General features: G+C 41.7%; 1 protein-coding gene across 5 annotated transcripts in view; it reads right to left on the reverse strand.

The window, feature by feature from the left end:
* The window catches only part of PDE10A (phosphodiesterase 10A), a 205,405-nt gene that overhangs the window by 89,795 nt on the left and 91,292 nt on the right, over positions 1 to 24,318 (reverse strand). For all 5 annotated transcript variants that reach the window (XM_061624354.1, XM_061624351.1, XM_061624353.1 and 2 more), the window contains 2 exons: positions 21,676 to 21,796; positions 9,759 to 9,808 (listed from right to left, as the gene is read on the reverse strand). In XM_061624354.1, coding sequence (XP_061480338.1) covers positions 9,759 to 9,808; positions 21,676 to 21,796 — 171 coding nt within the window. The remainder of the gene's footprint in view (positions 1 to 9,758; positions 9,809 to 21,675; positions 21,797 to 24,318) is intronic.

Here is a 24,318-nt window from a genome sequence, read left to right on the forward strand (position 1 = left end):
AAAAACCCAAAATCAATAGGCTATAAATGTTTACATTCATTTAAATTTTGGAAACACTGAAATATGAAAAGGTTTAAAGGAACTTTCCCCACCCCATTGCAAATAGAACTCTAAATTTGTAATAAATAAAGTTTGAACATTTATCAGAATGTATGTCTTTATTGTCTTAGTGGTGGCAGAACATGAAAGAGGTAGGTCAGTTAGGGAAGCTGGTTCTGTTCCTTACATAATTAACTCAAGTGTGGTGCTTCTCAGTAGGTTATTTCAGGTGGTGCTTCTTAGTAAGATTTTCAAGGTGGGATGGGTTTGGAGAGTATTTCCTGGGCAGCAGTTAAAGGGCCTCATCTAATTTCACTCTGATCTCAGAATAGGTTCCTTTCTGGCTCTAAAGTACTTCTAGGTGGAGGAGTGCTTTTACATTTTGGAGTGTGTATGTCTGGATTGAATGACTGCACACTATTAACATATACTTCTATCCTATTTCTTTCTCACCACAAACTACTACACTGGGTCAGCAATTCCCTTCTTATGAAGGGACGTGAAAAGAGTTTTGGAAAATGCAGGCTTGAATCTTGCAGAGAAAACAATTTTGTATTGTGGGGGGATAGGGAAAATGGCACTGAATAATGCTGCTTTGGATCTTGTACTAGGAACAACTTCCACTCTAGTGTTGTGCAAGGAAGAGGTTAATAAGCTTCTTGGCTGGAGAGAATGCATACAACATTTCTGTAAGCGGAGGGAGGAAGGGTTCTGCTTGGTGTGACCATTGCCAAGACCAGTTGAAGAGCTCTGTGGAAAAATGCTGTACGTATGTTTGTGTTTGAAGAAAAAACATATTCTGTGACTATTATGAGGCCTTGTATTGTTACACTGGTACAAGTTTGCTTAGCAGTGGCTACTTGATTACAGGTTCTGAGAGGAAACACAATTGCTTTGAGATTATATTATTCTGATTGGTCTGGGTGATAGCAGACTCTGATTGGCTGTTGGTTCCAGTCAGTTGGGCGTTAACTGTCAGTGGTGATTAATTAGGAGAGTTAGTTGGGAGTTGGTTGATGAGGGCAGTGTGAGGAATGAGATCAGAGAATAGCTGAGGAAAAAATTGAGACTTGTACATTAATACCCAGTGTATTATTAATACTGGTTTAGTGAAGATCAGGGAAGGGAGCTGGTGACTGGGTTGGTTAGAGAGGCTGCTCTGTGTAAAGATCTTACCAGAGGAAGGTGACACAAGTGGATTTTTAAAGTTGGCTAAACTGTCCAAGTAGCCAGGAGGACAACCTGAGGAGCTTTGCGGGACAGAGGCAGATTGTTCCCAGTAGCTGGACTGTGTTGTGTGAGTATTTGGTTGGGGTGGAGGTTTAGGGAAATTGGCCTGAGGTAAAAACCACAGAGAGGTTGGTGTCAGCAACAGCTTTTCTTGAGTCTTCAGGAACTGTCAACAAGCACCTTAAAGAACCAATATAAGTATCAGCATTCTCTTATGTAAATAGTATTCCTTTAATAGACCGATCTTAGTTTAAGGTTTATCCTATCTCTAGTGTTGGTGTCCACCTCACACCTAAAGCCTGCAATACACGCTACTAGAAGGATGTTGAAAGTATTCTGAGTGAAAATTAGTGAAACACAGATACCTAAGGCTGTTTTTATACAAATGAGGCTGAGGGACATTAGGATGGATCCCTGACAAGCTCTGAGGAGACTTCTTTGCCCATTCATACAGCCAACCAACAGTAAGGAAGATGACAACACAGTAAGGCAATACCAGTACTGGGGTAATGTGAAGGCATACAAGGTATCAGGCAGGGGGGAGAAACCAGGCTCTGACGTAAGAAACCACAGGTTGTTTGAGTGTCTGTGGGAAGCTTTGAGTTTTTATGGTTTATTAACCAAACTATGACTAATACAAACCATAGCTTAGTGTTAAATGTGAACACGGCCATTGTGAGTCACTCTGAGAACTCGGTTATGGTCAGCTCTTTGCTGTGAATATATTGCAACACTGACAATGGCATGTTCAGGAAATCACCAGCAAGACCCACTTGTATGTTTTAGATTTCTGCCTGCTTGGCAGCGCTCCTGTCTCTATACTACAGTGGCTTCTGGAGGTGCAGCAGTGGCCATAACCATTATTTGTCAATTTGAATGCTATGCCAAACTATAGTTTAGCCTTCCCTAAGCTTGTACCTTCCAGATGTAAATCCTATTATCCCTGATCATTGGCTGGTTGTTGGGACTGATGGGGTTTGTGTCCCAAAACATTTCAAGGGAATCAGGTTGGTAAGGCTGCCATTCTTGGAGGAAATAATCATGGAAGCTATGTTTCTAATTCTGGTTTGCTGGCTGATTGCAAACAAAGATTTGTCAATTTAGAAGTGATGCCAGTTTTCTTTAACCACAGTTTGGCATAACATCTGTGTTAGTTTTTCTTTATTCTTTGCCAAAATAAGAACTGTGAAATTTGAATAAACAGAGCAAAGTGAAGTCATTGTTTTGAAAGAAATTACTGACGAATGTCAGTGCCTTTCATATGCTATTTGACAGACCAACACTATCTTATTTTCTATTCTGATTTGCCATTTTCACCTAAATATGCAAAGATGAAATACTAACTTTGAATTTTCACTTTCAAAATTTGGGGCCACTACATGTTAGCGTCATCAAAAGACAGGGATAGCGAGTGTGGTGCCCTGCAGATGTTGTTGAATTACAACTCTCATCAGCCCCATCCAGCATGGCCTGTGCACACATGATGCAAGTTGTAGTTCAATAACTTCTGGAGGGCATCAGATTGGCTACTGCTATCAAAAGAGAAAGCAAGTTCACACTTAGTGAGAAGTACAATGTGATAGATGACAGCCTACCTATGATAGGCTGGTTAACTTCCTACTTCATGCCTACTGCTCATAGTTGCTGGAGGGAGTAAGAGGAAAGTCTGTGATAATCTACCATGTGACAAACAACAGCATCCATTTAATCTATTCATTATCACTGATGATTCATGATCAAGTTATGATTGTAATTATCACAAACATCGCATTATATGTGAAGTCATACCAGCCACCTTATCCTGTTGACTGACATGCATGTCACACCATTCACTAACGTGACAGGAACATATTCAATATCAGACCCTCTAACCACCATCTAATAGAATTTAAGTTTGAACTTTGTGATAGAGTACTTTTTTCTAAACAACCAGAAAAGAAATAATTGACTTGCCTTAAGAATTAAAAGTACTGAAGTGCTAATATATTCTTTGAAGATAAAGTTACTGTTCAAAGTTTATCACTTGCTATTACAAATAAACAAGATGCAGAGAAAGCTATATATCAAGATGGAGAAGGGATCTCAACACTGTGGCCAATAAAGAAATATAGACTGTTCTCTTTACAAAAGTTTACGACGTATGCTATATCTGAGGAAGAAATTGCTCTGTGGCAATCTAGATTATGTAAAGCATACCACACCTTTGCAGAGGTGGGAAACTTTTCTTCTGTTGATGATTATGTTTTCTTGGGATAATCTATCGGGGCCGCATGCTAAGGGCAGAGCTGAAGTAAGTGGGGCAAAAAGGGCCAGAGCAAAAAGTGGCTAGAGACACCACCTTTCTCTCTTTCAGCTTCCTTCTTTGCGTTCTCATTCTCTTTGTCATGCATTCCACTTTTACTCTCTCCCTCTCTCTTCATCTCTGTCCCCCCACCCTAGCAGGCTGCCAGGGGAGGAACAGAACATTCTTACCAGGTTGCAGAGCACTCTTGAAGTTAGGCCAACAGTCACATAAAATTAGGTCCAGGGCCATATGTGGCCATAGGACTGCAAGTCACCCACCTGAGACCTACAGAGTATAATGAAGCAAACCTACATCAGTTAATACCTTTTGGAAAGTATTGGGAAGTGGATTCAGGAGGCTAATGAAGTTATGGAAAACTGTCAATTTAGTTGCTAACCATTTTTAAGAAGACCTAGTATAATTTGCAGGTGATTAATCAGGTTTGGAGAACTGTAATATAGGTGAATATGAGCTGGATATTAAGTTTTTACATTGGTCTCATCTGTTGCAAAATCTGTGACAGAGATGCATATTTCTTATTTTTATCAATTCTGTAGTTTATCAATATCAATTATGTACGTTTCATGAATACTATCTTGAAATAAAAAAGAAAAAAATCCTGTTTAACTAAAACTCTGAAAGATCTCTCCAGACTGGGTGAATGAGCAATAACATAGTAAATACAATTCAAAGCATAAAGTGATGCACATTGGGCCAAAAAATTCTAATTTCACATGGGTTGTGAAATGGTAGTGACAGCCAGGAACAAGACCTTAGTGTTGTAGTGGATAGCAGTGGGTAACATGATGAAGTTGTAGACCCAGTGTGTAATAGCTGTGAAAAATGTTGATTCCATGTTAGGGATCATTAGGAAACGGATTGAAAATAAAACTGCCAACACCATAATGCCATTATATAAATTTATGGTGCGACTTGATTTGGACTACTGTGTACAGTTCTGGTTATCTCACCTCAAAAAAGATATTGTAGAGCTGCAAAAGGTTCACAAATTACAACCAAAATATTTAAATGGTTGAAGCAACTCCCAAAACCCTATGGGGTTTCTGGGGTGGGTTAGTTTTTAATGCTGCTGATTACATGTAAGAGTGGGTAGCTTAATTACTGAATGTTGTTGTTATGGTTTTATATTGTATTTTATCCTGTTATTGTACGTCGCATAGAGTGGCCGTTAATTCGGCCAGATAGGCGACTCAAAAATAAATTTTTATTATTTTTTTATTATAAATAAGGGGAGATGTTATAGAGGTGTATAATTATGAACAGCGTGGAGGAAGTGGGTAGAGAAATGTTTCTGTCCCTCTCTTATAATATTAGAACAGCCTTTCCCAATCAGTGTGCCTCCAGATGTTGTTGTCAGCCAGCACTCCCAATGGTCAGGAAAGATGGGAATTGTGGTCCAACAACACCTGGAGGCACACTGGTTGGAAAAGGCTGTACTAGAACTTAGGGCCATTCAATGAAGCTTAATGTTGGAAGATTCAGGATAGACAAAAGAAAGTACTTCTTCACACAGCACCTAGGTAAACTATGAAATTCGCTCGCACAACAAGATGTGATAAAGAGGATTAAACAAATTAATGGAGGAGATCAATGGCTACTACAATGACAGAGGTAGTCTCGGAGGTACTGTTGCAGTCCCCTAGACTTTTGGTACTCGGGGACTTCAACGTCCATGCCGAGACTGCTTTATCTGGGGCGGCTCAGGACTTCATGGCCTCCATGACAACCATGGGGCTGTCTCAGGTTGTTACCGGCCCAACGCATGTGTCGGGACATACTCTTGATTTGATCTTCGCCACTGGGCATGGAGATGGTGATCTGGTGGTTGGGGATTTGTCATCTACCCCATTGTCATGGACAGATCACCGCTTGCTGAAGTTTAGGCTCACAGCGACCCTTTCCCTCTGCAAGGGTGGGGGACCTATTAAATTGGTCCGCCCCCGGAGACTAATGGATCCTGAGGGTTTCCAAAGGGCTCTGGGGGATTTTCCGACTGAGAAGACTGGCGCTCCTGTCGAAGCCCTGGTTGGATTGTGGAATACGGAGATGACCCGGGCGGTTGACACGATAGCTCCCATGCGCCCCCTCCTATGTAGAGCTCATACAGCTCCATGGTATACCGTGCAGCTGAGAGTGATGAAGCAAGAGAGGAGGAGGCTTGAGTGCAGATGGAGGCGAACTCCTGACGAATGCAATTATGCTTTGGTAAGTGCTTCTTCTAAGCGGTATATAGTAGCGGTGAGGGCAGCAAAAAAGAGATATTTTGCTGCCACAATTAAGGCATCTCTCTCCCGCCCGGCAGAGCTCTTTAAAATTGTACGAGGGCTTTTACATTCTGGCCCTCGGGATATTATGGATTCATCTGTAGCCCGCTGTGATGAGTTCGCGAGGCACTTCCAGGATAAGATCGCATGCATTCGCCGGGACTTAGACTCCAATGTTATGACAGTGAGTTCCAACAAAGCATCCAGAACGCGGTCTTGTCCTTATTTATTGGATGAGTTTCAGTCTGTACAGCTTGAGGACGTTGACAAGATCCTTGGAATGGTGCGGGCGACCACATCTGTGCTGGACCCTTGCCCCTCTTGGCTGGTGAAAGCTGGCAGGACCGGAACCGCCGGCTGGGCCAAGGAGATAATAAACGCCTCTTTGAGAGAGGGAGTGGTCCCTGACTGCCTAAAAGAGGCGGTAGTGAGACCACTCCTGAAGAAATCCTCTTTGGACCCAGATAACCTGAACAACTATAGACCTGTGGCGAATGTTCCGTTCTTGGGCAAGGTACTGGAACGGGTGGTTGCCGGCCAGCTCCAGGGGCTCTTGGATGACACTGATTATCTTGATCCATTTCAATCCGGTTTTAGGCCTGGTTTTGGCACCGAAACAGCCTTGGTCGCCCTGTATGATGACCTTTGTCGGGAGAGGGACAGGGGGAGTGTGACTCTGTTGATTCTCCTTGATCTCTCAGCTGCTTTTGATACCATCGACCATGGTATCCTTCTGGGAAGACTCACGGAGTTGGGAGTTGGGGGTACTGCTTGGCAGTGGCTCCGCTCCTACTTGGTGGGTCGCCACCAGAAGGTAGTGCTTGGGGAACATTGCTCGATGCCCTGGACTCTCCATTGTGGAGTCCCGCAGGGATCGGTACTGTCCCCCATGCTTTTCAACATCTACATGAAGCTGCTGGGTGCGGTCATCAGGAGTTTTGGGCTGCGTTGTCATCAGTACGCTGATGACACGCAGCTCTATTTCTCCTTTTCATCCTCCTCAGGTGAGGCTGTTAACGTGCTAAACCGTTGCCTGACCGCGATAATGGACTGGATGGGAGCTAACAGACTGAAGCTCAATCCAGACAAGACTGAGACGCTGTTGGTGAGTGCCTTCTCTGCTCAGATGGTGGATGTTCATCCTGTTCTTGATGGGGTTACACTCCCCTTGAAGGAACAGGTTCGTAGCTTGGGAGTTCTTTTCGATCCTTCCCTGTCTCTTGAGGCCCAGGTGGCCTCGGTGGCACGGAATGCTTTTTACCATCTTCGATTGGTAGCCCAGCTACGTCCCTATCTGGACAGTGACGACCTCGCTTCAGTTGTTCATGCTCTGGTAACTTCTAGATTGGACTACTGCAACGCGCTCTACGTGGGGCTGCCCTTGAAGACTGTTCGGAAACTACAGCTAGTCCAGAATGCAGTGGCCAGATTGTTGACGCGGACCAGAAGGTCCGCTCATATAACACCTGTTCTGGCCCGTCTGCACTGGCTTCCTATTTGTTTCCGGGCTAGATTCAAAGTGCTGGTTTTGACCTATAAAGCCCTACACGGCATGGGACCGCAATACCTGGTGGAACGCCTCTCCCAATATGAACCTACCCGTACACTACGCTCAACATCTAAGGCCCTCCTCCGAGTACCATCCCATCGAGAGGCTCGGAGGGTGATGACCAGAACCAGGGCCTTTTCAGTAGTAGCCCCCGAACTGTGGAACAGTCTCCCTGATGAGGTGCGCCTGGAGCCGACGCTACTATCTTTTCGGCACCAGGTGAAAACCTTTTTATACTCCCAGGCATTTTAAAGTGTATTTTAAACAGCATTTCCATATTTTGGATGTTGTTTGGTTCGTTATTGTTTTTTATTATTATTTATTATTTATTGTATTTATATATTGTGCTTGTTTTTATCTTTTTGTACACCGCCCAGAGAGCCTTCGGGCTTAGGGCGGTATATAAATTAAACTAAATAAAATAAATAAAATAAATACTACCTACAATGGCTATGTTCTACCTCCACAGTTGGAGGCAGTATGCCTCTGAATATCAGTTGCTGGGAACGGCAAGTGAGGAGAGTGCTGTTGCACTCATGTCTTGGTTGTGGGCTTCCCATAGACATCTGGTTGGTCACTGTGAGAAAAAGATGTTGAACTAGATGGGCATTTGGCCTCATCCAGTAGGGCTCTTATGTTCTGAAAACAAATAATTTTTACCTTATCTAATTTTCCCTGACAAAAAACTTCTACTTGTTCAAGGCAGCCTCCTCAACTTCTAGTGACATCCTTATCACATGCATTCCCCATGCCTCATCCCCACAGCATTCAAGACAGTTCTGCAAGCGGCTTCTGGGGGCTCTGGGGAGGGGGGTGGCGCAATGGGGAGGAGTGTGCAAACAGAGTTCCATTTATGCTTCTCTGAATCCAACCCATTAGAAATAAAATAATTCCCTATTTCTAGGTTCAATAACTATCAGCATTCAGCCATTCTATGCCATAAAATATTTAATAGAGTCACTAGATGGCACTATCTATCATGCAGAATTAAATAACAATTCATCATTTTGTATTCTAGAATAACAGCTTAATATATATATCTGAAAGCATGAGCATGTGCTGTTTCTTGGGCTTCTTACTATTCAGAGTAAAGATCCCAGGTCAACATTTACAGAAAGGTGGAAACTACCCAGGAGTGGCTGGTGCATTGGTGACCTGGCTTCCCTCCCAATGCCACACTTTGTCGTTGGTTATCAAGATGGAGAGGAGAAAGGGAATGGGGAGCTCAGCACTGTTTGGGCACAGTGGTGTGAACATCAGCTCTGCCACTGCACCCACACTGAGCTCCCTACTCCTTTGCACCTCTCCTGCTCAGTAGCCAGCAATGGCATGCAGCATTGGGAAGCGAGGTCAGCAATGCAACCATGCCTGTGCTGTCCCACCAACCACTATTGAACTTACCCTAATTGCACTATTCCCAATTCCTGTTGTAAGCACCTCTTGCTGCTCTGTGAGCTGAAGAGCAGCACATAAAGAAAATAAATGTATTATAGAATTGCATGTAAGGATAGCTCAATGAGCAGAGCACCTGCCAGTTTGTCAGGCAATACATCACAAGAATTCTGTAAAAGGAAGAAGTTATGAACTATCAAACTGCAGTAGACTGGTGGGAATAGAGGGCATTTACCCAAGAGTTCTTTAAAGACTTAAATGTGAAATCACAGAAGAATGTGGCAGCTTTAAAATGAGCCTTCATACAAGATGTTGGTCAATGAAGCAAAATTTAATTAGCGGAAAACACTTTTCATGGCAGAAATGTTAGATCTGTGGATAAAGATGGTGTGTCAAATGAAAATTGTTGCTGCAAAAGATCATGCTACATAAATTATTAGAATTCACTGAGCTATCAACAAGGATGTAGACAAAGGGATCCAGTGGAAACTATGTGCTAGGACTTTCACAAAAACGTTTCATAAAATAAAATACTCCTAAGAGAGCCCTATGATAAGAGACTAATCATACTGAAAGAAAGAATGGACATGGATAAATGGGTGATTTTCAAAATAGAAGGAAAATGGGAGAAAATGTGCCATCCCACACACAGAAGTCTATCCCACTGAGTTCAATGGAACTTACTCTCTAGTACATGACTTACAATTGCAGCAAGAAGTAAACAGCAAGAAGTCAACCCATTACCTTTTTTAGTTTAATAATACACATCTAAACAAAAATATTAATTAATACAGAGGTCTTTTGGCAGGCCAGTGGGGAAATAAGTTTATTCATCAATACATTTCACTAGTTGCATTTACAAAAATGTATCTTAATCAATGCATAGTTAGTTAACTCCTTCTTTGTACAATATATGACAGGAAGCACCATGAAAATGGGTGTTCTCATATAAAACACAGCTTTCCAGATTTATACTTACATTATTGCATTCACCCAGGAAATATAGTGCAAATCCATCAGCACTTGTAGCTGCCAAAACACAATTAAAAATATTAAGAGAAAGAATTGTATTTGCAAGTTTTGTTGCTGATGTTATAAAGGGTACTTCCAAACTAGGATAGCTATCTACTGTCAATATTAATCTTATATGTCAGACACAAGAAATGAAGAGTTATAGTATAAGTAAAACAAAAACACTTCCTGAATATATATCATAAAAATATGTTCTCAACAGAATTTCACAGTAGATGTATGTTAAACTATTCTATTTGTAAGCTTCTAGGAGAGAAATGAGCCAACTGTTCAAATCCATATCAGCTGCCAACTACAGGTGTGAAGGGCCCAGGGAAAAAATGGAGGGGGGTTGAAAAGCATGGGGGGGAAACCAGGAAAAACTTTTTTCCATTTTTCCCCTGGTCCTTCACATCTCTGCTATCGACAAGACAAATTTAACTATACTAAACTTGCTTTCTTCAGTGATCCTTCAACTAGTTTAGTAGACACTGGAAAATACAAGTGAAAATTGGGAAAGCTGGGCACAGCTGCCACCAGTGGGGGTGGAGCTAGGAAGTAGATTTTCAATGCTCTGTATAGCTACCACCTAACCCATCATTCTTGTCTTCACTACCAGCTCCTGTTAACATCCCACCAGCTCCTGTTAACAGCCTCCAGTTTCTCTCCCTGCCTTGATTCCCATCATTCTTTTCATTAAGTACTGCAGCCCTTATAGGGGAAAAAGTAAGCAAGATGAAAATCTGAATCACATGAACATAATTTCTTAAGCAAAATTAATTTGATTCATGTATTATTAATTATAATTATTCACATTTGTATCCCATCTTTCCTCTAAGCCATGGGTTCTCAACAAGGGGGGAATTCCCCCCCGGGGGGGAATTTTAGGGTTCCAGGGGGGGAATTGGGACCACTATTCAGCAAAGTGTGATGTCCTGTAGATTATGTACAATCTGTAAAATTGTAGTTTGTTTTTAATTTAATCTGCGACATTCAATAAAGTTTATTGAATGCCGCAGATTAAAATCGATTCTTGAACATGCAGCATTATTTTCATTTGCAAAATTAAATTATTATTTAAAGACCAGAAAGTGCTCCAAGAAATTCTGTTATAATATAAACTAAGAAATTTTTCTCTCACGAGAAACACCACCGTCACTCGCGAAACGTCAACACGCTATGAGAGACTATCTTGGGAAGGGGGGAATTCTGAACAATGGTGAAAGGGGGGAATGGAGCAAAAAAGGTTGAGAACCACTGAAGCTGAAAGCAGTGAACATGGATGTCTTTCCACTTTTTCACAACTGTCCTGTAAGCCAGGAATCACCAACCCAGTGCCTGCAGGCAAAAGCCTTTTTAGAGCTTCCAGGATGAACCATAACCCCCCGATTCCTAAATTTTTTAAAAAAGTAAGTTTATAGCATTTTTAGAACCTGAGATATGAGACAAAATGTAGACACTATTCTTTCCCTTTCCGGTGAGAAATTAGCCTGCTTCACTCTTTCAATGTTTCACCCCACCCACCAAAGATACTCCTCCTAGAAAAGTGTGTGTGTGAGAAAACAGAGGGGCGGAGAGAGACACACAGAGATTGGACCGTTGGTCTCACCTGAAAGGTGGTTTTCCCAAGTATCATGCCATCAGGGGGCTAAGATTTTTGTTTTCTCGTCCTTGCTGCCCTTTGGCTCCAGCTACCCTTCCTTCCTCGGCTTGGCCACCTGGCTAGCGGTTACTGGGGCCATCCTCCCCCAGCAACTACCTCCCTTCTCCTGTCCAGTCATCTGGAGGCTGCAGGCTCCTTCACCCCCCTCTGCTGCCCGATTGCTGCCTGTGCCATTCATGGTCTGTGACTGGAGATTGTCCCCATGGTCACCGTGGCTAGCAGCTGGAGATTTCTACTACAGCCACTGCTTCACCTTCTGAGCCCCAGAGCTCGTAGCGGCAGCTCCACTCACATCGCGGTTCTTCCTTTTCCCACCATTGTCAGCCTGTCCCAGTTCCACTGTTCTTTTTTTGCACTCAGTTCCCTTCATGTTCTTCTTCTTGTCTTCCAACCTTGTTCGATTGTTCCTTCACCCTCTTTGTCTCTCAAAAAACAAAACACACACAAAATCCTTGATTGTCTTGTACTTGGCTGTCCTGCACTTAGGTTTGCCTTCTGTGTCTCCTTCCTTTCTGCCTTTCTTCTTCTGACAAGGCAAGGGGGGGGGGAGGAAGTTTTTGTGTTGCTGCATTTTGGCTGTACCATTCCCCCTCTTCTGTGGGCAGTGTAATCCATCTTGGCTGCATTTAAAAAAAAAAATTCTTGGCTCCATTTAGAGGTCAAACCACTCCCCTCCCTACTGTGTGCAGTTGATTTCATTCTTGGCTCCATTTAGAGGTCAAACCACTCCCCTCTACTATGCGTGGTTAATTTTGGCCTAGCTAATCTACCACATCCCTCTACCTGTACGTGTGTTGATTAACTAGGAGTCTATCCAACAAACGCCTGTTACCACTCCCCTCTACTGTGTGCGTGTAACCATGGCTGGGTCATCCCATGCTGCTTTTAATGATGTCTCATCTGAACAGCAGTACTCTGACATGCAGCAGCCACCATCTCAGCAGCCATCAACTCCATTAACCTCACAGGCCTCGGAAGAATCCAAGTCTCATAAGCACAAAGCCTCTAAATGCACTAAGAAGTCATTTCTCTCAGCCAAACAGAAGGCTTCAATGAGTACTCACTACATCAGTGCCCCTACTTCCTTAGGCAACTCATCAAAGGCTGTGTTAGATGCACAGCCTCATAGGCAACACAGGCTGGGGGCACTCTTCCACTTGTCGACCGCTCTGATGTGGAATTTGAAGGGTTTCTGGAGCAGTCCTCCGGGAAGGCACCTGTTCTTCCTCCCTGCCAAAGGGTCTCCAAAGCTCAGCATAATGATCATGCTTCTACACAGTTCTCTGAGCCACCTGTGTCTTCTCAGCCCAAGTCATCCACTGAGTCTCAACAGTCTCCTGATCCACAAGCATCCCTAGACCCCCAATCTTCTTAAGCTTCCTTGCAGGGTCTTCTCCTGAATCAGGCCTTTCTTTCTTAATTCAGAGATGCCATGCTCAGGTCTCCTGAAGCTGAACTTCAGAGGCCTTCTCCTGTGCCTGCTCCCCAAACTCGTCCTCTACCTCCATCTGAGGAGCAAAGGGCATCCATCCCCTAATCCCTTTGATGTTCCTTGGGGAAGAGTCCATCAATCTATTCATACTGAGGCCAACCGACTGGATCCCTTCGTCACTCCTGTAGATAAGGATGCCAAGTGGAGTGGTGAGTCGGACAGAGAAGAGGACCTATCACATCAATTTTTTCAGGACTTGGATTACTGTGCTCTATTCCACAAGGCCCTAGTCACCTTGCAGCTGGAAGGTTCAGAACCTGAACCATTGCCCACTCCTGTCAAGGGTGCCAGGGTGCTAAGGGCCCCTAAGTCTACTTTCCTTGCCTTTCCAGTTCTAGACCCCCTGGACAGCTTCGCATATGAGGAATGGAGCTATCCTCTCTAGATGATGTGTGACGGCCTTTACCAACAAATTCTACTCATTAGTTCTGGCCTTTATGGATTTCCTGAAAGTCCTGGCAGTGGAAGGGCCCATTTTGATCTTGTCACCAAATTGCTTCTCCCTAAAGAAGGGGATTCTCAATTCAAGGATGCCACTGAGCACAGACTAGATTTTGCCCTCAGGAAGATCCATGATGCCTCTGCATATGCAATCCAGGTGGACTGCACTTCTTCCTTGATTACCAGAGGCTCCATCATGTGGCTGGATGAGATACCGGATGATCCCCAGCCTGATCCAGCTTGGCTTCACAAGACCCTAGTCAAGCTACACAAGGCCGGCAGCATTCGTGGCAGATGCAACACTCAACACTATGCAGTTCAGTGCCAGAGCTATGACCACAGGGTGGTGGCTCATCATACACTTTGGCTATGCCACTGGAATGCCAACAATACAGCTCATATCAACCTGTCCATGGCTCCTTACTTCAGCTCCCTGCTCTTCGAGGATGAAGCCCTCAAGGCAGTGCTGGTGGATCCTAAGGATAAGAGTAAGCCTGTGTTGGCCACAACTAAGAGAGGATCATCGAGCTGCTCACCAGTTTTCCTCATACCCTTACCAGCGGTCCTTTCAAAACCCGCAGCTCAGTGGTAGGACCTGAGACTTTCATCCCTCACAAGCCTATTTGAATAAGCAGTGCTTCCCCATGCATTCTCAACACCAGTTCTCTGGGCATCCGAGGCGCCCTTTGGACCCAGTTGGGGAGGGCGCCAACAGCACCAGTACTGACACCATTCCAGTTGAGGCAGGCTTCTCCACTTTGCCAGGACATGGAGACACATAACCATGGACACCTGGGTGAGAGACTCCATGATTCATGGCTACTCCATAGAATGTTGGGAATTTCCTCCACACAGATTCCTTCCCTCACCCCTGTCCAAATCTCCAGAGAGGTGCTCTGTGATGTCAGAAGCCATAGGACACCTGCTCTCCATAAAGGCGATAGAACCAGTGGATCCCAAAGACTTCTACTCAGGCGTTTACTCCGTCTTATTTGCCGTACCCAAAAAAGTCATTTGTGGGGGATGATTTTAGACCTCAAATTTCTCAACACCTTCCTCAGACACCGGCGGTTCAAGATGGAGTCTCTCGCATCCATTGTAGAGGCTCTCCACAAAGGGGACTTCCTTGCCTCTATCGATTTAAAGGAGGCCTATCTCCACATCCCTATCCTCCCTGCCCATTGATGCTTCCTGCAGTTCGCTTACAACCAAGACCATTTCCAGTACTGTGTCCTACTGTTCAGTCTTTCCTTGGCCCCAAGAGTGTTCAAAAGCTGATGGTCACCCTAGTAGTGAATTTCCAGCTCCAGAGCACACATATCTATCCCTACCTGGATGACCTGCTGGTGAGGGTGCCTACCAGGGCACAGGCACAGGCCCACGTATGCCTCATCCTAGCAGCCTTGAGGGACCACGGCTTCCTCATCAATCTGGAAAAGTGCCATCTGCATCCAACACAATGTCTACAGCATCTGGGGACCATACTGGACATGACTCGTGCAATGGTTTTTCTCTGTCTGGAAATAATAGTGACTCCCATCCAGACAGCTTGCCACTTGACATCTCGCAGAACAACGGATGTCATGTTCCTCACCAGAACACTGGGCCTATTCATCTCCACCATCCACATTGTTCCCTGAGCTTGCCATCATACCCGACCCCTCCAATGGGCACTTCTTCCATTCCAACTGGACACTGCTAGTTCCAGGCCCAGAAGGCTGCCGCTCTCCCCGTTCCTGAGGTCATCGTTTCGCTGGTGGACGCTGACTGCCAATCTGGTGAAGGGCACTCCCTTTCGAGAGCCTGAGAGAACCCTGATCACAACAGATCCCAGTCTTCTGGGGTGAGGGGCCTCACTGCAACTCCTTCATTCAAGGGACCTGGACAGCATCAGAGCAAATCTCAAGCATCAGTCTATTGGAGCTCTGAGCAGGGCAACTAGCCCTCCTTTACTTTTATCAGAAGTTTCCGCTGACCTATATTTTTGTCTGAACTGACAATGTCAGCATGAAGGCACATCTGAACCATCAGGTGGATGCCAGTGAGTGAGTGAGTGAGTGAGTGAGTGAAAGAGTGAGTGAGTGAGTGAGTGAAAGAGTGAGTGAGTGAGTGAGTGAAAGAGTGAGTGAGTGAAAGAGTGAAAGAGTGAGTGAGTGAGTGAGTGAAAGAGTGAGTGAGTGAGTGAAAGAGTGAGTGAGTGAGTGAAAGAGTGAGTGAGTGAAAGAGTGAGTGAGTGAGTGAGTGAGTGAGTGAAAGAGTGAGTGAGTGAGTGAAAGAGAGAGTGAGTGAGTGAGTGAAAAAGAGAGTGAGTGAGTGAGTGAAAGAGAGAGAGAGTGAGTGAGTGAGTGAAAGAGAAAGTGAGTGAAAGAGAGAGTGAAAGAGATGCAATTGGGAGAGATGTACAGTAATACCTCAGTTAACAAAGTAGATGCGACATTACTTCTTTAAAATAAACTTTGGTATCAGAGGTAGGAATAACATGGAAATAATAGGGATGGGTTTCTACACCCCCTCATAGATGGTGGGGCAGCTTCAACAGGGGCTTTAAAGGGTACCTACCTGGCACCCACCCACTTCACTCCTGTCCCATTCCTCCCCCTCCCCTCCTTTTTCTCCTCTGAATTCTACTGGATCCTTCCCTCCCAGACCTGGGAGAAAGCAAGAGATTTCTTTAATGCAAAGCAAACACAAAAGCTTGTCAGTTTCACCCTAGCAAAGCAAATGCACTAGCTTGAAAGTTTATCCATAGCAAAGCAAAGGCACAGGCTGGTCAGTTTCACCTTAAAGCAAAGGCACAGGCTTGAAATTTTATCCATGCAAAACAAAACCTGTCAGTTTCACCTTTTAAAAAGCTTTAACAGAAGCTTCATTAGCTGAGGTACTCTGTGTGTGTGTGTGTGTGAGAGAGAGGTGAATATGTGATTTGTGTGTTTTTTCTGTGAGAGATTAGAAGATGCATGTGTGCAGAGAGAGAGGGAGAGATGTATGTGAAGTGTGCTTATGAGTGTATGATAGATGCATGAGGGACTGTGGTTTGTATGTGTGTGGTGAGTGGGTGTGAACATACAGGAGAGTGAATCTGGTGTGGATACCTTGTATACTTTCCTGGTATGTGATTTTTAAGACTATAATGTTTTTTAAATTATGAATGTGCTACATAACAATATTTGGCTAAAATGACACTGGGGAAGAAAATTATGAAGAAACCTCTCAATGGCAGATTAGCTGTTACTATGTAAATATAAGACTTGTACACAATTTTGCAAGCGTTGTACGGTGAATTCCAATGCAGTACAAACTCTGAACCAAACCTGTGAAGGTTTGTATTTGGTAAACCTGGGTACAGCCAAGCTCTTGCTATCTTACAATGCAATTCTATACTATGCTGAGTTCAGAGGAACTCACTCCCAGATAACTGTGTATAGGATTGCAATCTTATTAGTATAACCACTACCAAAGTGTTATGTTAGAGTTAATTCATCATCCAACAACCAAATGGCATTTATAATTACAAAATGTCCATTCCAAACTCCTTAAGAACAGTACTTAACTATCACAGTTGTATAGAAAATAGTAAAATGGAAGGATAAAGGAAAACATACAAACCGGGCCTTATTATGAATTATCAGTGAATTGTTTGGTTTTATTGTATATTTATGAAAATGAGGTGTTTTTATTAGCCTAGATGTCTAGCATTCTCCAAGGCAGAATGGTGAAAGCTGAGACACCAGACTAAGATGCATCCAAAATCAGAGGAAAGCAATGGTAAACCACCTCTGAATACCTTTTACAATGAAAACCCTAGGAACAGAGTATCCAAAATGCAACATGAGACAATGGTGGAAGATGAGACCCCCAGATCAGATGGCACTTATTGAGCTAATGGGGAAGAACAATGGACAAGCATGAGTAGCGCTGTGACTAATGACGCAACCGGGTCAAGACTGAAAGAAAGCCCAGAGGCTGATGCGCACAGATGCGAAAGGAGAGTTCGGTGTTTTACTACACAATAGGAACATGGAATGTGAGAAGCATGAACCAGGGAAAGTTAGAAATTGTTAAGCAAGAAATGGAACACATCAACATTACAATACTTGGTGTGAGTGAATTCAAATGGACGGGAATGGGAAATTTTCAATCAGGCAACTGCAAAATATTTTATGCAGAAAATGAGAAATTAAGAAGAAATGAGGTTGCTTTAATAGTGAAAAGTGATGTAACAAAAGTAATTAAGAGCTATAATGCAAAGTCCAAGTAGGTTATATCAATGAGATTTAACGGGAAGCCTATTAACATAACCATCATCCAAGTCTATGCTCCAACAGCAAACACAGAAGAAGAGGAACTGAAGAGATTTTATGCAGAAGTACAGGAGGAAATTCGTCACACACCAAAACAAGATGTGCTGATAATCATGCGGGACTGGAATGCAAAAGTAGGCAACAGAGAAGAACTAGGAATTGTGGGGAAATGGGGCTTAGGAGATAGAAATGAAGCAGGAGAAAGACTTATTAATTCTGTGAAGCCAATAATTTGTTTCTTGCAAACACATTTTTTGAGCAACTGAGAAGACGACTGTACACGTAGACATCACCCAATGGTCAATATAGGAATCAAATTAATTATATAACTGGTAGCAGAAGATGGAGAAGTTCCACACTTTCTGCAAAAACAAGACCAGGAACAGACTGAGGTACAGATCATGAACTGGTAATATCAAATTTCAGAGTAAAGCTAAAGAACAACAACAAAGCAATCATAATGCCAAAATGCATCCCAAAGGAATATAAAGAACAAATAAGGAACAGATTCAAGGCTTTAAACTTAGTTGATAGAGAACCAGAAGAACTATGCATTGAAGTCAAAGACATTATCAGGGAAGAATGCAAAAAGACAATACCTCTAGATAAAAAGAGAAAAAGACCTCAATGGATGATTGACAAAACTCTTAAAATGGTTAAAAAAGGAAATCAAAAGAAAAAGGAGATAGAAACATGGTCAGAGCCCTAAATGCAATAATATGCCACCCTGGGCTCCTGCCAGAGGGAAGGGCGGGATATAAATCAAATAATAATAAAATAATATAGCAACTAGTACATAGGGACAAAGAACTATTACAATAGTTATTGTATAGAAAGAGACAACAAAAAAGGTAGAACAAGAGCCCTATTCCAAAAGATTAGAGAAATTAAAGGAAAATGTAAATCAAGGGTAGGGATGTTGAACAATTTACAGGGGAATACACTGACTAACTGAGATGAAATAAAAGGAAGATGGAAGCAATATACTGAAGAACTGTATAAAAGAGATGAAAGGATGACAGTTTCATTAATGGAGGGACCGTATGATGAAGAAGCAGAAATTTTAGAATGCGAGGTGAAAGCTGCTCTTAAAATACTTGGAAGAAACAAATCACCAGGAACAGATGGCATACCAATATAGTTGCTACAGAGACTGAATCTGTCCAAATTTTGACAAAAATTGGTCAACAAATATGGAAAACTAAACAATGGCCCACAGACTGGAAGCATTCAATATATATCCCAATTCCAAAGAAAGGGGATACTAGGGAATGTTGCAATTATCGAACTATTGCCTTAATATCTCATGCAAGTAAAGTAATGCTCAAGATTCTACAACAAAGGCTCTTACCATATATGGAGCAAGAAATGCCAGATGTCCAAGCTGGATTTAGAAAACGGAAAGGTACCAGAGATCATATTGCAAACATACGTTGGATAATGGAACGGACTAAGCAATTTCAGAAGAAAATCACCTTGTGCTTTATAGATTACAGCAAAGCCTTTGATTGTGTAGATCATGAAAAACTATGGAATGCTTTAAAAGAAATAGGGGTGCCACAGCATCTAATTGTTCTGATGCACAACCTATACTCTGGACAAGAGGCTACTGTAAGGACAGAATAAGGAGAAACTGATTGGTTCCCCATCGGAAAGAGTGTGATACAGGGGTACATTTTATCACCCTATTTGTTTAATCTATACGCAGAACGTATCATATGGAAAGTGGGATTGGACCAAGATAAAGGAGGGAGAAATATCAATAATTTACGATATGCATATGATACCATACTACTAGCAGAAACTAGTAATGATTTGAAATGAATGCTGATGAAAGTTAAAGAGGACAGCACAAAAGCAGGACTACACATGAACGTCAAGAAGACTAAAGTAATGACAAGAGAAGATTTATGTAACTTTAAAGTTGACAATGAGGACACTGAACTTGTCAAGCATTATCAATACCTTGGAACGCTCATTAACCAAAATTGAGACAATAGTCAAGAAGTTAGAAGAAGGCTAGGACTGTGGAGGGCAGGTCCTCAGATGCAAATTTGTATCACTGAACACTAAAGTCAGGATCATTCAGACCATGGTATTCCCAATCTCTAGGTATGGATGTGAAAGTTTGCAATGAAAAAAGCAGGTAAGAGAAAAATCAACTCATTTGAAATGTGGTGTTGGAGGAGAGCACATGCACATACCATGGACTGCGAAAAAGACAAACCAGAACTGTCACTAGAAGCTAAAATGATGAAACTGAGGTTATCCTACTTTGGACACATCATGAGAAGACATGATTCACTAGAAAAAACAATAATGCTGGGAAAAACAGAAGGGAGTAGAAAAAGAGGAAGGCCAAACAAGAGATGGATTGATTCCATAAAGGAAGCCACAGACCTGAACTTACAAGATCTGAACAGGGTGGTTCATGACAGACGCTATTGGAGGTCACTGATTCATAGGGTCACCATAAGTCATAATCGACTTGAAGGCACATAACAACAACAAGGGAAAGGTGACATACAAAGGAACATGGCTCATCATAACATCAGTGAGTGCCTGCATACACAGAAAAAGTTAAACATTTAATTAAATGTGGCTCTCTATTCTTACTTGCATTGTTCGTTTATTCACACATATAATCCTATGTATTTTTCTAACAGCCTATGTCACATAGAAAAAATGAAATAAATATGAAATTAGATAAATTTGATTTTCCATTTTTGGTGGGAAAACCTGTAGTACATTCATTTCATTTTAGAGGATGGTGAGATAAGAATTTTATTTTTTGGTTTTTCCAGGTTGATTTAGAAAGCACTGTGTTCTGTAGTTTCTTCTTTCTGGTCAGAAATTGATGTTCATATCAACTTTGTTTTGGAAAAATCCTTGATATCTGCTGTTGTTCATGCATTTTTAAATTATACAATGAATTGGAGAACAGAAGTAGATCCCACAAGCCCTCATGGTTACAAAGTGACTCATACTTCAAGGATGGAAAGATAAAAACCTACCATCCACTACTCAATGGTCAAAAGAACTTACTGCCCCTTTCTATATTTAAATATATATATTATAATCATCAATCCTGTTTGGATATGTATTTTGTCATACGGACTGTTTATATAAATATATATGTTTAAGTCAGGATTGATGGATTATTTTTATTGTTCATGTGATCTAATTCTATTTTTTTCCCTTTTGTTGAATTTGCATTCAATAAAAAAATAAAAAGAAAGCAATACTAGCCCGAGTAGTTTATATTTATCTATTTTTTTATTTCCAAAATCCAAAAAAAAAAATTACCAACAGAAGGTGATGCATTTTTTTCCTCTTTACACATAGAGAGGCATATACGTAAGATCCTTTGCAATCCGGATGTTTTCTTTATACTTCATAATAATTATTACAATATGTCCTTGTTCTCTTTGGAGGAAATGTGTTATTGCCTATGTCTCTGATTTGCAGATGAGGAAAAAAAAAACATTACAGTTTAGCTTTACGTCTAGGTAATCTAAATTAGCAAGTCATTTTTTCTGCCATAGTTTGCATTAATATTGATCCTTATCCTACAGCAAGAGTAGGAACCTTTTTCGACATAAGGACCACATCCCCTTTTGGGAAACCTTCCAAGGGCCACATGCCACTGGTGGGTAGAGAAAAAAAGTGGGCAGAGCAACTCATGTGAATGTTTCCTTTTGTACAGTAAGGGTAGCTTCTTCACACTCATACGTCCCTCTCTATCTGCCACCCAGGCAAGCAAGAAGCATTATCAGCGCTCAAAAGCACATTCCATCCAGCCAAAACAACACTTGAGGTGGGTGCAAATCAGGACTGGGTGAGGGTGTGGCTCGGAAGGTGGTGTAGAGGCTTTCCAGCACTGATTTTATTTGGTATGAGTTCCAGAGTGTGTAAAGCCTTTTTCAAACAAAGATTTAAAAATCACTGTGTTGAGTTTAGTTCGCAAACATCCAAAATGTTTTCTTACCCATTCGAATGATACTACTCAGTTCATATAAGAGCAGTTGACTGTGCCCTCCTATATCCATCCGCTGCTCTATAAAGCCATTCAGTTCATATACCATTGCTTGCATATCAGGATTCTGGTACTAGTGAAAAACAAGCACATATTTCAGAACTACTGTGAAAAATTAATATAAAAAGAACCTTTACTATATTTGTGATCAGAAGTTATTAGAAAATCTGGAGAAGTTGAAAACCCAAAAAAGAAAACATAAAGGGAAGATAAGGAAATGCCTAAGGGGAAATCTGTGAGTGATGAAACACAACAACCTAAAAGGACTCTGAGGCAGTTCATCAACTCTCATTTTGTATTAACACAACAAAGAACTGTGGACCCTAGCTCAGTGGTAGACCACAGATTTTGCTTGCAAAATGTCTCAGGTTCCATCTCTGGCATTGCCAAGTAAGGCTGGAAACCCTGGAGAACTGCTATGAATCAGTGAACACCATACTGACTTGCTTTAAGGTAGTTTCCTAGATATGTAATTGTAATGATCAAGTTTATGTGTTAACACCACACATGGAGATTTCACTATGTAAAACTGAGTAATATTAGAAAAAAGGAAAAGGACATGACATTTATAAGCGAAAATGTAAATTCTTTACAATTTGAGGATGGTACTCTGATATGTACTGTTTAATGACATATTAAATGAGAATATATTTCAAAATGCCATTTTAAATTTCTTTTTTTATGCCTGTTTTTTTTCTTGAATGAATTTTGCTTTTGTTTAATAGATATTTTGTTTCATTGTTCAGAAGTTTCAGGCATCCACAAATCTTGACACTTGAACCATATTCTGTTCGATATACAAAGAGATGAATGGGAGGGTTGGAAAGCTTTAGATATAATTAAGAATTATGTGCATAGATCTGTACCAGCAACAAATGCTAGCAACCCATAACCACTTAGGGTTAAATGAAATGCTCAGGTGCTAACAGTCAGTGGAGTTTGGGTCCATTAACACAATCCCCTATCTATTTACTCAGAAATAAATCCCGGTGTGCAATTCTATAAACACTGCCCTGAGAGTAAGTAGCATTGAACTTAACAGGATTTACTTACAAGAAGACATGCACAAAATTTGTTGCACATCTCATTCATGGATATTAAAAACTAGTAACCTCAGAGAGGGTCTGAGGGTGATAAGCAGGTGCGGTCAACGAAAAACAGTGTCCCATCCACAGCATACACATAATAGATTGGCTTCTATTTTATTTTTGCAAACTGTACACTCATCAGTTGGACAAGTACTTTACCTGGCATATGTGCACGCATGCAGAATAACACAGCTGTATTTTACCTAATTATCTCACGTAACTTAGTTACATTGTTCTAAATACAGTAACTATACATGGCAACTATACCCCAAAAACAATTCTATACAATGATTTCTAAGAATGATGAGGATCTCAGCCTTGGTTTTGCTAATATGTATTAGAACACTTAAGGAACTGAACCTCTTTAGAATTACTGCCTTGGATCCAGACTTTGCTCCTGCTGACGAAAGGAGAGGAAGCAACTTTTTCACATTTCCCCTTTCCCTTGCAGCCTCTAAAAATCTGTTCCAAAGGGTTGTGAGCCATCTGGATTTTTTTTGGGGGGGGGCCTGCAGAGATAAGAAAAAATAGCAAAAACTGCTGCCTGACCCTTCCACCAGGGCTGTGGAGTCGGAACACCAGACCTTCGACTCCGACTCCTCTATTTTTCTACTGTCCGACTCCGACTCCTTCATAAATGGCAAATGTATATTAACTAGTAATAACAAATTTACTGTAGTAAAATGGTAGCACAAGACACTTCATCACCACCACGTGAATCTAGAGCTTGGAAAAGTTACTTTTTTGAACTACAACTCCCACGACCCCAATCCCTGGGGTTGATAGGAGCTGTAGTTTAAAAAAGTAACTTTTCCAAGCTCTGGATTCACGTGGTGGTGATGAAATGCCATGTGCTACCATTTTACTACAGTAAATTTGTTATTACTAGTTAATATACATTTGCCATTTATGAAGGAGTCGGAGTCGGTACATTTCTACCAACTCCGACTCCACCCAAAATTGCTCCCAACTCCAACTCTACGACTCCGACTCCGACTCCACAGCCCTGCCTTCCACCACCAAGACCTTTCCACTGGATCAAAATCTTTCCATAGACAGAAGGAGACCTTCATTAATCATTCAATCCATTATGTTTGCCTACACAGTTAAACACATTGGCAATGCAAACTGAAGTCAATATATTAATTTCTAACGTGACAGAATTTCCATATTTTGTTTACACTGAAAATGATTACCCAGTAATCCTCTAAAAACAAGGAACAAATTTTATTTGAAATGTGCATGGTTCAACTGCAAAGTGACATCTGATACAAAGACAGGCAAATCTAATCTTAGATTAAGTGAAACATTCTTAAGCTAATTCAGCTATCCACAAAAGAATAAAAGTAGCAATCTTTCTGAGTGCAAAATTTTAAACTGCTTGTTCAGTTTTAAACAACCTGAATGAAGCAGTTGAAACATGAAATTTAACATTACACTTCAACTTTTTAAATGATTTATATAAAGCACTGCTATACTTTTAGGGTAATTTCTTTGCAGTTCATAA

The sequence above is a fragment of the Rhineura floridana genome, chromosome 4 (genome assembly GCF_030035675.1).
Source record: "Rhineura floridana isolate rRhiFlo1 chromosome 4, rRhiFlo1.hap2, whole genome shotgun sequence".
Lineage (NCBI taxonomy): Eukaryota > Metazoa > Chordata > Lepidosauria > Squamata > Rhineuridae > Rhineura > Rhineura floridana.